This window comes from Mytilus edulis, chromosome 1 (genome assembly GCF_963676685.1).
Source record: "Mytilus edulis chromosome 1, xbMytEdul2.2, whole genome shotgun sequence".
Classification (NCBI taxonomy): Eukaryota; Metazoa; Mollusca; class Bivalvia; order Mytilida; family Mytilidae; genus Mytilus; species Mytilus edulis.
In genome coordinates, this window is record NC_092344.1 from 79084603 (window position 1) to 79099478 (window position 14876).

The 14876-nt window shown below is 30.0% G+C and overlaps 1 protein-coding gene across 12 annotated transcripts in view; it reads right to left on the reverse strand.

Moving 5' to 3' along the window:
- Positions 1-22: 22 nt before the first annotated feature.
- Positions 23-14876, reverse strand: part of LOC139491113 (plasma membrane calcium-transporting ATPase 2-like) — a 113217-nt gene continuing 98363 nt past the window's right edge. For 10 of the 12 annotated variants that reach the window (XM_071278561.1, XM_071278554.1, XM_071278488.1 and 7 more), the window contains one exon: positions 23-7730. In XM_071278561.1, coding sequence (XP_071134662.1) covers positions 7515-7730 — 216 coding nt within the window. In that variant the 3' untranslated portion in view covers positions 23-7514. The remainder of the gene's footprint in view (positions 7731-14876) is intronic. The other 2 variants (XM_071278576.1, XM_071278583.1) reach the window with 1 other exon arrangement.

Below are 14876 nucleotides of genomic sequence, written 5' to 3' on the forward strand. Positions count from 1 at the left end.
GGAAATCAATAAACAGAGGAAATCTTTGTAAAAATTGGTTTTAATACAAATATGATGAGAACTTACACGTTTAACATTATCTAGAATATCTAACTCTTAGATGGATAACAATCCTCTCAGCATGTCAAAGGGAAATAACCCAAGATAATGCCGGTTAAATTTATGTTAAAATGTCAGCAGAAAAAATGCAATACCTTTTATATTTTTAAGTTAAAACATAATGAATTACACACAAGATAAAAGAACATTGATAGAAATCTAAATAGTATACTATCTGTAACAATACTGATTTCATCTATCATAGGTCTTATTGACTTTTATAAATAGATTTAATTTAGACTACCATTTCAATAACACTTTACACAGAAAAATTAGAATAAGACTCCATTATACAGTTAAAACTATTCACTTAAAAACTAAAAATTAGCATTTGACAAGGAAAAAAGAAAGTTTTAGGAAATTTGACTTATTAATACAAAAGCTTGAACTATTTTTTCTGCTTGTTTTTAACACATTGGCATGTACCATGTTATTAACAGCTTTATATAACAATACTACCAATAAAGCAACATTATGTTCTAACAAACAATAAAAATTGTATTATATTATTATCAATGACAATATGAATATTTAATGACAGATTCAGATATAATGGGTGGCTCTTCTGGGGTAAAATACAGATACAGAATCTAGAATGTGTTTTTTTCATAATTTTTAACACTTCAAATGTCTATAAATGGTTTAAATTGACAAAATACAAAAATCAATTTTTAGTTGTTTTTTAATTCATTTTTTTTTTTGCAAATGTTTTTGAATTACTCTGTGTTAACGTTGGTTCCAAATGTAAGTCTTTATGTAGTAGTTTTACTTTCCAACACAAGGGATTAAACAGGAATATATTTCTGGCAAAGGACTCAAAAAATCTGTTTTGTGAGATTTAAGAAAAATTAAAATTACATTGTACAATAAAGTCAAAGGTATGATAAGAGCTTTAGTTTGGCTCCTGAAATTGCCAAATAAAATTTTTCAATTCCTCAAAAAGAAATTTTGTGTCTTTGTATAAGACAGCTTACAGCGAAATATCTATTTAGATAATGCATTTAAAGTGCTCATTTATAATCAATTTTCAAAATGAGGCTATTTTGGAACTTTAATGACAAGGTTGAAACAGAAACACAGGTATATTAGACACAATTCAAAAGCAAAAATTATGAAACCTTTTGAACATGTGAGGGACGTATTTGACAAAAATTAAATAACTTTTGACATGTGATCTCAAAGGGCCCAAAAATTGTTCTCATCATACCTTCTCCTTTGGCATATCCCTTTCCAAGAAAATAAAAAAATAAAATCCTACAACCATTTCTACAATCTAATAGAAAAGCCAAGTCAGACATTTATAACATGTAACATCTAAAAACAATACAGTATATATATATAATGTATATATCTAATGAGATGTCGAAGTAATTTGTAGAAATCATTAAATATTCATAATATCACAATGAACTAGTTTCAATCTTGTATGTACAGAACAATCAGGCTAAAGGTAAAAATATCAAAATCTAACATATACACACATAAACGGTGTTAAAGGGAATGGAATACTTGGCCATGTAATGGCTCAAACACTTCTCTTCACATAACATTAATCATTCATAGCAACCAACACATTTTAGCAATTTTTCAACTGGTCATTTTTATTTTATGTTAGGTTTTCTACCTTGGATAGAAAGGAAAAGCATCTAAAAGTCATGCAGTTATTTATCGAATTAACATGTAACAAACAGTCATATTTTTTGAAAAACAGGCTGATAGAATAAAGATGAACCGATTACTTCCAATAAGAAAAATTAAATTAAAAACCGGTTCTTTTCAAAACTTGTGGCAGGATGAGGGCAATTCAACTCTCCACTTTGTCTAGTCATAGATTTATTTTTTTAAGTCTAAATAATGTATGCATAAATAGATTTAGTTGTTGCTGTTTGAATAATTTTCTTTGCAAATATGGACAATTTTCATTGCAAATATGGACAATTTTCATTGCAAATATGGACAATTTTCAGTCAAATTTAAATCATAGCTTACATAAAGCATGATTAAATGCATAACAATTTCAAAACATCAACTATGACCTGCACTAAACCCATAGTAATTAACTCCATATACTTATTCTAAAGTTAAAAAATATTGAAGAGTGACATAATTGAATTGTCTCCCCTTTCACAAATATCTGATGGGAGATAAGGGGAGATAATAAAGTTTGATATTTCAAACCATCTGCCTGACAAGCAACTTTCGCTCATAACAGGTTACATACTTGAAATTTTATCATACAAAAATCATGATTTACAATTCTGTTCAAAGCTAGCTGATATTTAGCCGAAAATTCACATTCTGAAAGAATTAATGAGTGAAAGGGGAAAATGTACTCCAAGTAAAGACAAAAGATAAAATTGAAGCAATGGCGTATTGATGCATCATTTTTGTGGGACTTTGAAGCTATTTTGATTTTTTAGAAATGCAAATGTTGATCATTCTTTACTATATTGTAATACTCGAAGTATTCAAACTCCTAGCAGAATTGTGATACATCCCTGAGCTTAGATTTGAGTTCAGAGGATAGTTCCTGACAACTCTTATACTAAAATCAAATGATCCAGAGCAAGACAAAAACTAATTTGGTAAGAAAAAAATATATTTCAGTCTTAAAATACAATCTTAAATTTATTGCCAATAAGATCCATGTTAAAAATTCCTATTAATGACAGAAATTGAACCTCCAAAATGGAATTGCTGATTTAAGTTTCTGAAAAAAGTGATGTCAGTTTTTACAGAAACTTTGAGTAATGGTTATTGAGCTATATTCAAAGAATCAAATTATTTTTCATTATTCATATTGGGATACCAACCAATCCAATCTTTGTCTATAACAAGCCAATGTAAAATATCTTAACTTTGAACATTGTTCCCCAGTATATGTCTTGCTTAATCATTTGATTTTGTATACAAGTTCTCAGTAAAAATGAACCACTTTCTTTTGGCATATCATTCAATTAAGTATTTCTTTATCTGTTTAATGAATGAATTACATCTGGAAGTCTATTAGATTCCATTTTAATGAATATTTTGTGCAGGGATGGCAAACACTGGAAAAAGATGGTATATATATTTACATCGTGCAATATCTGAACATGCAGTGACACTCAACTTTCTTTTTTATATGTACATTGTTCATTTGTTCTCATTCAATGTGTATTTATTGTAACAAATTAGTTTACATGCACACAATTGTTTTCATTCATATGATATTGATTACAAACCAATCAGAAAAAAGTATTATGTCACATGATGGGGATTATAAACCAATAAGAAATAAGATGTATCATATTCAAATGAAAATTAACAAGCTGAATGGGTACATAATACACAACAGTTCTACACAGAATCTACTAGCTATGACTTCACAATACATAAAATTCTTGCAAGTCTTGATTTTTCGTAAATTATTGGTCATTTTCTCTTGAAACTTGAACATCTGAAAATAGAAAATTAGTTTAAGAGAGGAGATTAAGATGCTGCTACTGTTTTGACTGGCAATTGCAGCAGAGACATAAATTTAAAAAAAAAAGTAACATTAGGTTTATATTTTGTACAAATTTAAATAATTTTGTATACTTAGAATTCTCTTAACCATGCAATCAATATTCTTAATCTGAGTGATATGTTTTGAAAAATCTGAAAGTTCACGATATTTATATGGTCTGAGATTATGAAGCAATTTTAGATAATCCAACATCATGCAGAGCAAGCCCACTTATTTGTTTATATTTGTATTTTCATATCAAATTGAATTTTAAGTTGGATAGATACTTTTTGCCTGTTTTTTTATTTTTATTCCATTTGTTATTAAAATACCAAAAGGATTATGGTTTACACTTAGCCTTCTTTGATCTTTGAGTGGTCCTATACAGAAGGAAGGACAATGACCTCTAGAGTGACCTTGACAAATTACTTAACCATTTCAACTTTAATAGTTAAGAGGTATAGAACAATCAAAGGCCGAGTACTATTGCAAAATATAAGCCAAGGTCTTTAATCCTTAGGTCAACTTTAATAATTATGTGTAACAAATTTTTCCGCATTTGTCAAATTATCATGAACCAATTTCAGTAATACTGATGAAGGTAAAATTATTGACAATTTTTGAGCATACAACTTTAAAGGTTATTTGAATCACATGATTAACAGATGTTTTAACATGCATTATTTCAATGTATTCAGTATGGCAGTTCATTTTTATTTCAGTCTTAAGTCAAGAGCTCCTAAAGAATTTTAGTGTTTTCATATGAAGTACAATTATAACGTACATGTAGTACATTCATTAAAACTTGAAAGAATTAGTTTGAGTTAAGTGTTTTGTATAGCTGTAACATAAAAAGCAAGGTCATACGTTTAATGTTAAATGTTATATAATAAATTGTAGATTATGTAAAATTGCTTCATACCAAAGAAACAATACACTGCAGTTAATACTTTGATTGCCATCTTAATAGAGGTATGATAAGCACCATTATGTTAAATAAATGTAAAAGCTAACACAAGTTTTGAAGAAAAATAATGGATATGGGTGATATTCTAAAGGAATCCAAAGAGACAAAAAGGCTCACAGAGGTCAACATTTGATCTTCAATAATAAACAAATGTTTGTACAATATTTAAGCTCATAATTTACCATAGTCTAGAAGTTTTTTTCCTTAAAAGACAAACATTTCTAAACTAAACACAATAACTGATTGGATTCCTGACTTGGGACAGACACATATCAAGCTAGTCATTTCAATGATTTCTAGATTTCAACCCCCCCCCCCCTCTTTTCCCCTAGTCAGTTCAATGAATTTGGGCTCAAAATCAAACGTTTGGTATGCTAAGTTAAAAACTTAATTTAAGTACAATTTTCAGATAATTGAAATATGCTGTCTTGTGAATGTCATGAGGATAAGTTTCACTTACTTAATTACTTTTTTTATTTTGGCGCTCTAGAAAATGGTCTTACCATACCTTCTACTTTGTGTCATGGAACTGCAGAAATCTTAGATTTTTGTCACAAATAAATATATACAACATCATATTCATTTTAGATAAAATAAAAACAAATATTTAGTCTAATTCAAAATAAAATAAACAATCCAAGATACAGACAAAAATTAATAAAAAAAACTAACAAAAATAAATAGTTTAAATATTGAAGATTTTATACTAATGCATATTAGAAGCTACATACATGCATGTCTGGTGATAGAATCTATGGTCATGTGTATGCTATATAATACTTAAAAAAACTCTTTTATTTTTAACATTATGTTCTCTGTTAATTAAAGAAGCTTAGGTTAGACCTGTTTTTCAGAAGAAAAAAAATCTATAAATTATTATTATTTGTTTTTCTGTTAAACATCCATCAGTAAACTTTTGATATGCCTAGTATAAAAGATTATAACATTATCAATTGTTTTAATTTCATACTTTAAATCTTGATATGTAACTATTTATTTTGCTTTAACATTTTTCTAAAAATTTCAATTGTGAATGATATGAATTCTAATTTGAAAAGCTTTTGAACTAAAACATTAAAATGCATAGTTATCTAAAAAATCACCTCGAAATGACCTTGAAAAAACTCTTGTAAACAGAAGCCATTTATACATAATATTACAAATATTACCCTTATTGCATTCAACATTTAGACACAATTTTTCACATGATCATAAATATATAACAAAGTATGACACTTTCCTTGCTCAAGAGTAATCCCCCTTACTGTAGTTCAATTCTTGATCTTTTTACAAAAGTAATCTCCCCTGATGTTTTCCTAATTAAAGTATTACACCCAGAAAAGAGGAATGTATTTGTATTTTATCATACAGAAAGATATTATGTTATGTTTAACATATTAAAATTTATTCTTCTATTCAGACAAGTTCTCCACATGCACTTCAAGGGGAATAACTCTATTCACAAAGGTAAGTAACTCTAATCTCCTTGAGCTAGGAAGAGGTACTACATTTTATATCTTGCTGAGTATTCTATTTAAATTCCTATAAATAGTGCTATAATCTCATGCATGTAATAATTCTATATATGCTACTTTCATATCATTCCATCTAGCTTTAGACCTATCCGATCCATCAAAAATAGCAGAAAAGGTGATTCACTTTAGATATCAATTAAAAAAAAACAAAAACACTATTTATTTCATTTCAAATTAAAAAATTGTGAAAACTAAATATTCAAAATGATAAAAGTATGTGACTGTAAATGTAATTTAGGCCACTATTTGCATTGTGACAATAACAATTGTGTATGAACTTATAAATATGTTATCACTAACAATCTAAACTATATACACAAAAGATAATAAATAATTCTCTGTATATGTACAAGTTTCTATATTTGATTTATTCAACCCTCGTAGCCAGGCGTACTTGGTAACTCAGTTTGTTAATATTTTCTGTTTTTCAATTTGATAAAATGCTTAAAGTGTGTCTAAGAGAGGACAGACATGGTTGCTGATTTTAAATGATAACTGTGTTGAAAAGTTTGTAAGCCTAGACAAACTTGATCTTGATATTAATGCATCCTGAACCTCGAACTCTGTCCTATAGGGGTATAAAAAATTAAATAGCTTTGGTTTAATCAAAGATTTGTATAGTAAGACTTACTATACAAATCCTTGGTTTGATGTAATTTTAAAAGCTGACCACATCAATTTTTTTTACAAATTGATATCTTTAAATCCAATATATTTATTGGCATCATTCTTGAATAAAATAGCTACCAAGTACCCTGATTACTGTGTTGAAGATATAGAAAAGCAATATACTATAAGCTCAAGACTTGCAAGAGATATGAACTTAAAAAATGAAAAAAATCAAAGTACAAAAGTACTATAGTATGTTCAAACTATAATTATACACAGAACAAGCTAAAACCCTGAAAACGGTTACATTGTCACTGAAAACAACATAGTAAAATACAGGAGTGGTTCTAGAAGCACAATGATTCTATTTTGATGTGATTGATACGATGGAATTTTTCTATTCATTATACACAACTTAATGTTTGCATCTGCATTCAAAACTGATTATAAATATCTTAATTGATTTGTTGGAAGTAATAAAAACCAACATACAGACTGCTGATAGATCCACTCCTGCTGTTTAAAATAAAATATGAAAGCAATGCAACTAAATACACAAAACCCTAAAAGCTCAAGTCAGACATTTCACTAAGTTAAGACACACAACTCTATATCTGTTCATTTCTACTGTAGTAACGAACCAAATGATTCTACTGTAGTAACAACCAAATGAATGATCAGACAATTTTAGCGGTCTTGTATGCATTTTTGTTTCATTTTAAATAATATTTAACATCTTCCAGTTATTGATATTTTAAAGGATCATAATGAAATGCCCCACTGTAAATTTTAAGGTTATAAAAAGTCTGTACACATATTATTCATCAGCATATGGTATACTATCTTGATGTCCTAACCATGGTGATGATCGACTCTCCTCAACCTCGGGGGAGCTTGCAAGCATCGGCTTTTTTGATACCCCAGATTTGGCCTGGAGTGACTGTAGGCTAATTAGTGATGGCCTACTTCGTTTATCGTAGCTGTCTAAATGAGAGGTATCTAGGTCCATTTGAAATGCATTAACTACTCGGATCTGAAAATGGAAAATTTACAATTAGGAAATGTTTTTATTAATACATTCCTATGTTACACTTGAACATTAGTAATTTATGTATGCAATTTGAAAACAGAAACAGTTTACATATATCATGCAGTTATTCAATGTTTCAAATCATAAATTTTCTAGCTTTGTATTTAATCTGTCATGTTTTTTCTTAGTTTTGAAATGATGCTTAAAAAAATAAAATTCTACATCACAATGATTTTTCATTTACAATATTAAATCTTAATGCATATATTGTTTGCAAATGTCCCTCATATCATAGGAATATATCTTTATACTCATTCGATATTTGTAGGATTTGCCATATGTATAACCAAACCTGGTATAACAGAGCCTATATCTTACCATATATGATCGGGTAGCTTGTATAATACATGGCAGAATGAGAAAAAAAAAACAAAATACCGGTATATGTTTCTATGCTATAATCAATAAACACTTCTGTTTAAATCATGACTGCAGTTTATTTCGTCTTTGTCAGGTAAATCATCATATGTTATTTTGTAAGAAGACTCATCTGTATTAGGTTTATCAAGTCATTTTTGTCAGAGAGGATGAGTTATGTGCAAATTTCTGCTAAGCTTTCAGGTTTTTACAGTAAACAATGTTTCAAGAAAACAAACTTCATAAGGATTTAAGACTGTTTTTTTTCCCTCAAAAGTATAAAACTCTAGAAAAATAACTAATCCTTGTTTGAAAAAATATTGCACTCAATGTTTTTATTCTTACAGTAAGGCCATTATTGTTTCATACTGCATTATGAAGTTTTTCCTGAAAATGAGATTCCATTCAAAATCATATTTCGAATTTTACCATATAATTTGTACTAAATATATTGGTCTCATTGACGACAGTACTTTTTTTCTTCCATTCTTCCATTATTTGATAGAAACTCCAAAATGTATGTGACTAGTAGTAGTAGAAGACCCAATCATTATTGGATGAAGTTGTTTTACTGAATGATAGTTTGTTTGTTAGTGTTATTTCCCTACAGCACAAGGCTGTATTAAGGTTATGAATCTGATGTGGATGACAAACTGAATATAAAATAAAAGGTGACAGGATAGAACATACAAGTGGAATATATTTTGATTACCACAGGAACTATATAAGGCATCCAATAGGATCCAACAATTTAAGCTCAGCCTCATCTGACCTCAATAAGCAAATTCTTAACAAACAAAGCAAAAGTCTTTCTTCTAGAAGCATGGCATATTTGATACTTCAGACACAGGGATGCGAAATAATATGAATTTTGAAATTTTGATTTAGTGAAAAAAGGAGAATTTTACACATGTGGACTTTTGACAACAGAGTTAAATATATGACCCTGTAAAATTTAATTTTATATAAAATCTTTTATAAGAGGAAATGTTTTTGATATTCTTCAAAGGCAAATGCAACCAAACAGTTAAGGTCTTGTAGAAAAATAGACCAAACAGATATGTATATGGAGTATAATGTTATATACAAGCAAGATGATATTTGTGAATATATAGTCCCAGACCTACTGTGCTCAACATACCTGAATTAAGATCGCCATTACTAGTGAAGTGTTCTAAGCTTTGGATGTGTTAGCACTAAAGACCTATACCATATATATTAGTGAGAACATATAGTTTGTTATGTGTTACATATGTGCAGTTCAAAAACCTTTCCCCATGATACACAAGTTCTGTCTTTGCTTCTATTACATCATATTCATGTAGAAGTTTCATTGAATAAACTCTCTCATGGTAAATTACTATACTTTCCAGAATATGTCAATGTATAGTGTGTGTAACTGTTTATATGTGTGTATGAATGGGGTTCATTAACAGACATACTCAAAATGTATCTTGAAATTGTCTACTCAATGCTTTGTGTTTTATCATTTAACAGTTCTAGATCCAGGATTTAAAATTGAGAGAAGAGACTGCTATATATGTGATCATATGAATATTTGAAGTAAACATCTATTGATAAGTGGTGGGTTTATGGCACTGTTAATAAAACCAACTGCATCAGTGATGCATAATATTGACTCCTATTCTCAGCAGTAAAAGATAACACTAATTTGGGTGATTTCAGTGAACCCAGGATATGTCCACTATTAACATATTAAATGTTTTTCCAATACTTTGTTGAAGTAGGCCGGTGACCAAAGTCGGCATTATGAAATTTTAATCGTCAAAAATGGTACACGCCTATATCACATATCTTTGATTCGGAAATATATGTACTTTGAGATTCTTCTGGTCGTCAAAAGAAAATATGGTGCAGTTTTTCAGAAATCATGATCAAAGGTCACATGTCATTTTCAAAGAAAAACAAAATCGAATATCTAGTTCCAATTTAAATACCCTTTTTACAGTAGAATGATTGAAAACTTGAATATATTTTCTTCCTTATTCAATTTTTCATTAAAAAAGTGGAAACCCATCATTAAATGAGATTTCCGAAAACACGTATGCGACTTTACAAAAAGGGGTGTAGTTTTCACTTTTAAATGATGTAATTTTTTCATGTAATTAGAACAACGTTTGTCAAAACTTAACAAAATTCATATAAAATTATGAACAAATATGTATTTATTAATATAACCATATAGTATACCTCAATGAAAGTGAAAACTTAAGTTTTGGCCATATACATTGAATTTGGTACATGCAAAACAGGCAACAAAAGTTATTCCATAACATACTTATAATTGAGTTTTCACAATGTCATGATGATTTCTTTGAAATTAATTTGTATTTATAGAAATATAAATCATTTAAAGATAAACTAACAACTTTTAAAAGATATCTTTTATAATAGAACAGCCTTTTATTCGTTTGAAAATGCAGAAAGTTTCGGTTATTCAATCCCAAAATAAGTGATGAAAGATTAAAAAATATTCTATGCAACAAATGGAAGTTTTTAACGACCTTGCACGGTCGGCATGCTATGCAGGATAGTGTAACATAGCACTAAATATATGCAACTTTAATCAGAAATTCAGACCTCAAATGACTACTGTAATGTGGGAAGATTATTACGATGTTCTGACCTTTGGCTAGAATACATATGTTCGTAAGTGGAAGGTTTAGCAAATCTCGAATGTCATTATTTGTCAATAGTGTTTAAAGAACATGACAAAATTATTAAGCCACGCATCATATAATAATGTGAATAGGCATGTTTAACTTCGAATATTTAACGTGTTGTGCATCACAATAGAGTGGTGTTCAAATGTTTGTGCACCACATATAGCGAGCTTTTATTCAGCATCATTGGACATCAATTTCAAACATTTCGTCATTGCAAAATACACTTTGGCCATATCAATCTATAAATGGGGACATAAAACAACTGATAATCAGTGCACCACTAGGACAAATGTCAAAAGAACCATGTATTGAAAGAAACTTCTTGTACTGCTGCTTGCAACTCAAAATAATTGTGAACAAAAGGCAAGAAAAAAAAACATCTCTGATCGACAGTATACACTATCCATGATCACATGAATGTATTCTGCGGAATGTTTCCAATTGTCATGGTTGTCATGCCCTACAGTCTGGTCTGTATATTTGATTTGATATCTGAACCAGGGTTAGCATTTATATCACACTGCTGATGGTAAAAACTTTTTTCTGTGAATGTTCTTGTAATTCAGAATACAGTTTGACTCCCAGTAAAGGTTTACATATATGGCGTAAATGTAAAATTTCAGTCCCGGTATCTAAGATGAGTTTATTTATAGTGGCTGTATGAAAAATTATCATTAAAAAGCTCTTATACGTAAAAGTTCTGTTTTAGAGAATGACATTTCTTGTCTTGGTTGTATTTTTTTTTACAAAAGATGCAAGCATATGAAAGAGAGACGAAAAATACCAGAGGGACATAATAAGTTGAAAATAAACTGACAACGCCATGGCCAAAAAAGGAAAACACCCACAGACAAACAATAGTACACAAAGCACAACATTTGATAGCCGTGACTTAGATTTCTTGACTTGAGCCGTCTGCTTTTTTTATCTGTATGTCTAAAAGAAACGTGGAAACAGTAGTTTACTGATGTTTATGTTTTAAACAAAAGTTAGGGGAATTCCAAAAATGTCAAAAAGAGTTCAGTTCGGTTGTGTCAACAACATGTAACCTGTGTGACATGCGAATCAAAAGTATCAATATGTTACAAACAGGAATGGAACAAAACAATTAATTTCACATTTTCAGATTTGATCTGATACTTAGTATCTAAAAATCTTAAACCGCAAAAAGATGTTGCTAGTGAGTTGGGTCAAAGCAGAGCTAAAAGGTAACATTATTTCTATTTCAGTCGCCAGTTCTTCCTCATTATAAATTACATGTCACCAAATCTAAATTTCCAAGTTCGACACTCGCGATGCCACAATTGAAACAGAATCTGCCTAATCTGCCGTGGGCACACGAAATAACCCATGGTTTCAGTATATTTTGTGTTGATCTTTAGTGGTATATGTAGAGTTTTATAGAATTGTGTTTGTCATTTACGTCATTCTTCGAGTTTTACCATACCGTTTTGCTATTATCTTCAACTAATATGTTTGAATATCACCTTGAAATCTGCAGCCTGCGTTAAGTAGTCGGGGATACACCCAGTTCATGGAGTTTGTTTTGACTCAACATGCACGAGCGTAAGGTATCATTTGAGATATGTGCACATTACACGATGGCGCAGTGGAGTGCAGTACATTGTGACATGCGGAAATTGACAATTAGAAAGTTAAAATCGCCTTCCAAAGTTTGTGATAGATTTTTGTTTGTAGTCGTCAATCTGTCTCAATATCAAAGAAAAGGTCACAACGACAGCAAACCGGATTTATTAACATTTATTTGTGTCCTGGCAATATCACAAGAACCACAACTGATGAACGGTGAAAGTGAAAATCGTCAATATCAAAGTAGACCTGCATTTTGTCATCAGTATCAACATATTAAAATTTGAAAGAGCTTAGGTTGAATGGTTCATGAGTAAATGCAACAACATGAATGGAAACACCATTTTTTTTATCTTTCAAGAACCATAACTCCTGAACGGTAAAAGTCAAAATCGTCATTCTTAAACTTAACCTCCATTTTGTCATTAGTAACAACATATTAAAATTTGGGAAGCTTTGATTAAACAGTTCATGTGTAAATGCACAGACACGACTGGAAACGCCATTTTTCAATCTTTCAAGAACCATAACTCCTGAACGGTAAAAGTCAAAATCGTCATTTTTGAACTTGACCTCCATTTTTTCATCAGTAACAACATATTAAAATTTGGGAAGCTTTGGTTAAACAGTTCATGCGTAAATGCACGGACATGACTGGAAACGCCATTTTTCAATCTTTCAAGAACCATAACTCCTGAACGGTAAAAGTCAAAATCGTCATTTTTGAACTTGACCTTCATTTTGTTGTCAGTAACAACATATTAAAATTTTAAAAGCTTTGGATGAATGGTTCATGAGTAAATGGACGGACAACATTTGTTGCCGCCCCCCGACTGCCCGCCGTACATCCCCAAATCAATAACCGACATTTTTGTCACAAAAATCCGGTTAAAAATCATATAAGCATAACCTTAAATAAGATTACGGACACCCAAATATTTCAACGAAACAATAAAACATCAAGTCCAAATATTACAGGAAAACTATGTACTAAGCCCAATCATGAACGGGAGAAAACTATCCAGAATTTTTTAAAGTTGATAATTGAATAGCAGAGATTTTTAAAAGTTTAAAAAAATATCGTTTTATACAATCTTACCTCATTAAAACATGTGTACATGAAAATAAAAATGGCAATATTACTTTATAGTAGATATGATATAATCCATTCGTCAGCTCTTTATTGAATGATCGATGTTGGAATCAGATAAAACACAAAATATCCCCGTTAACAGTAGCTTTTTACCTTCATATTTTGTCATCAAAAGGCTTTTAGGATTATCTTTTTCGCCTAATGCAAAGAGCATTATGTATCATGTTTGAATAAAACAAAAAATAAAGATATTCGAGGGCAGCTTTTGAATAAAAAGCCAAGCTACATGCCACGTATGATCTGCATTTGAAGTAAAATTTGCTGACTAAAAGCTTAAATAAAACAAGAATGTGTCCCAAGTACACGGATGCCCTACTCCCACTATCATTTTCTATGTTCAGTGGACCGTGAAATTGGGGTCAAAACTTTAATTTGGAAATAAAATTAGAAAGATCATATCATAGGGAACATGTGTACTAAGTTTCAAGTTGATTAGACTTCAACTTCTTCAAAAACTACCTTGACCAATAACTTTAACCAGAAGCGAACGGACGCACAGACGGACGGACGAACGTAGGCACAGACCAGAAAACATAATGCCCCTCTACTATCGTAGGTGGGGCATAAAAAACTGCACCATACCACTTTTGACGACCAATCTTAAATTCAAGTAAAATCATTTTTCTAGGACTGTGTCAATTTTTAGCTGTGTACCATGAAGTGAAATTAAACTCCTTTAATAATCGACTTTTTCCTATTCTGTCACCACACTAAAGGTGTTGGGTTCTGGTTTGAGTTTCCAAAAAATATTATAACTAAAATTGATGAATTGTAAGTCATATACAATTCTGCTACTTTTTTCACAATTAATCTTACAATTAAAATTGATCACAAGTTATAATGAAATGTGTATGACTTATCAGTATTATTACTCTTCAGATTTTTTGTGAAAGAGCAGTTATATAATAACTATCAATTTAAGTTGTACCATTAATTGTGAAACACAAGTCAAAGTATCAAAATTTAAATTGCTTTCATTCTCCATGAACTATACTGCTATATTGACAAAGTATTAATACTTAGATCTGAACTTCATTGAAAACAACACAAACATGAACCAATTAGTTGACAGAGAATACTTCATCCCTCCACACAAACATGAACCAATCAGTTGACAGAGAGTACTTCATCCCTCTAAAGTTAAGGTTATTTAGTTATCAACTTAATAACACAAGTATATTAAATCAGTTTACTGTCATTTGTAATAGGGGGGATAAAGCACCAATAATTAATTAAAAAAAAAGATATGCTATGCCTCCAGGTGAAACATCAGTGTTTAATGCTGATTAAATATTGTAATAT